Source organism: Eumetopias jubatus, unplaced genomic scaffold (assembly GCF_037043125.1).
Source record: "Eumetopias jubatus isolate StellerSeaLion01/CBP00866 unplaced genomic scaffold, mEumJub1_p1.0 scaffold_3, whole genome shotgun sequence".
Taxonomy (NCBI): Eukaryota; Metazoa; Chordata; class Mammalia; order Carnivora; family Otariidae; genus Eumetopias; species Eumetopias jubatus.
In genome coordinates, this window is record NW_028274809.1 from 114,724,395 (window position 1) to 114,726,866 (window position 2,472).

Consider the following 2,472-nt stretch of genomic DNA (forward strand, 5'->3'; position numbering starts at 1 on the left):
TGTGTCTTACCACTCCAGAGTGACCAGTCTGTGACTGACTCACCAGAACCCACTCTCAAGGCATTTGTGTTCAATCTGGAAATCCCTGGAGAGAAAGATTTCCTCATCTATGGGTGTGAAGCTATGGGTGCTTATCCCAGTCACCGTGGTCTGAAGGACTGGGGTAATGAATGAATCCTTTGAGGCAAGCTTCGTCTGAGAGCTGCACCTGACTTCCTCAACCTCCTCTCTATCAGGGCTGACCTGACCCAGAGGACATTTCCTGTGTCCTAAAGCAGCCAAATCCTCTCCAAGCTATGGACTGGGTGGGTTGCTAAGCTCAGCTTCTGCTCATTTGGTGTGAGGATGCAAGAGTCAGGGTTGAACTCCCAGGCAACTCTACCCATGCAACCAGCAGCCTGCCCACCAAAAGTAACCCAACCAACTCATCTTACCACATGAGGGATGACCACATGGAGGCCCAGACTGAACAGAAACCCATAATGCAGATGAAGGCATAAGCAATGGGGCTAATCTTTATTGAGGCGAGCACATTCATGTCAGCTGTTCACAATGATTGCAAATTCTCTAGTTTTAAAAAGCTTCCTACTTCCATACAGCTCTGTCTACATTTAGGAAGCAATAAAAATATATTGTACAATGAACAATTTCCACCTTAAGAGTATCATGATAGTTCATAAATTTGTCAATAGAAATTGCAAAAACACTATTTACAACAAGATAGACTCTTTGTAAGTTCAAAATTTAGATACTTATGGCATAATTCTAAAACTAACCTCATATGTTTTCCCAGGTAAGAAAGACCAGTCATTATAAAAATACTTTATATAAATTCAAAGTCAGAACTAAAACATTCAATCCTATAAAAATATCTTTTACTAATCAAAGTATCAATTTCTACATAAATGTTCTTTATCAACAACAGTTACACACTTAAATTTTCAGGAACTACCTAGTATGTCAGACAGTCCACTTAAACATGTTAAATTTACTTCAAGGCACAGTTGTAATCCTGTCTTAGTTTCAGAGATGGACCACATATTTGATTATGTTGCATATTAATGGAACAATTGTTCTACAAAAAGTTAACTCAAGTATCCATGTATTATGAAAGCATTTATAAAGACAAAGTCTTCAGCCTATGGAAGGGATTTTCCGGTGGGCACTGCCTTCAGAAGGCACCACTTTTGTTATGAGTCAGCTACGTAGTGCTTTGAAATGTTTAACTTGGAAAGCCTGTGATGGCATTTTGACCACTATCTGAAATCAGCTCATTCATTTCATTTTGCTTACTCTCTTTTAGGGCATGATTGGGATGATTTCTTTGTATTTGTGTTCTTTTTGATCTCCTAAAACATACTTTCAGCAGCAGGTAACATAACTCAGCCACATTAAGCAGCATGCAAATCACAGATGCAGAAATCATAAAAATGGTAAACACGGTTTTCTCAGTAGGTCTAGAGATAAAGCAGTCGACAAGGTTGGGGCAAGGGTCAATCCCACATTTCAACACCCAGGGCAGGTGGTACCCATTGTAAAGGAAGTAAAACACATACATAAAGGATGCTTCAAAGATGATTCGGAAAAAGATACTGCTGGTGTACGTCCACCACAGGGATCCCTCTATACGAACCTTCTGCTTTTTAATGTCTTCTAAGTCTTTGAATTCATTTCTTTTCTCTCCTCGCCTAAATTTGCGGGCGGTCTCATGTCTGTAGTAGGCAACATGCATCGCTACCAGCAGGGCCGGGGTGGAGACAAAGATGAGTTGCAGGGCCCACAGCCGGATGTGGGACACAGGAAAAAAGTGGTCGTAGCACACATTTTTGCATCCTGGTTGCAGAGTGTTGCAGACAAAATCTTCCTGTTCGTCACCCCACACTTCTTGAGCAGCCACTACAAGGATCATGACACGGAAAATGAAGATGACGGTGATCCATACCTTCCCGATGCTGGTGGAGTGTTTGTTTACACCCCCGATGAAAGTGTGTAGGGTACCCCAGTCCATTGTGTTGGCCTATTCCTAAACAGACAAAAATTAGCAAAGGTTAGTTAATGGAAAGTTCCTTTGATTTTATAAAATAGTATAGTTATATTATAGACCGAAGCAAATTTCTCTTAAAGTATGCTGCGAGGGACTTTTGGGTGGCTCAGTGGGTTAAGTGGTTAAGCGTCTGCCTTCAACTCAGGTCAGGTCCTTTTCAGCAGGGTGTCTTCTCTGCCCGCCCCCCCACCCGCTCCTGTTCTCTTTCAACTAAATAAATAAAATCTTAAAAAACAATAAAGTATGCTGGGATATTTTATAACTTCAACCTCCTAGGTTGCTAGTAGGTTTTCTGGTAGGGAATGCCCACTCTAAGAACATTTGAACATTTTTAAACCGGAAATAACCGTTGGGGGTTTCAGATCATCTTGATTCAACTGAATTCAGATTATATATTAGGTTGCTGTTTGACATTAGTGCAGGAACTT

At 40.9% G+C, this 2,472-nt stretch overlaps 1 protein-coding gene across 1 annotated transcript; it reads right to left on the reverse strand.

Moving 5' to 3' along the window:
* Window positions 1-1,222: 1,222 nt before the first annotated feature.
* GJB6 (gap junction protein beta 6) lies at window positions 1,223-2,008 on the reverse strand. Its single transcript, XM_028106850.2, has one exon. The coding sequence runs from the start codon at window positions 2,006-2,008 to the stop codon at window positions 1,223-1,225; it is 786 nt and encodes a 261-aa protein (XP_027962651.1).
* Window positions 2,009-2,472: the final 464 nt, after the last annotated feature.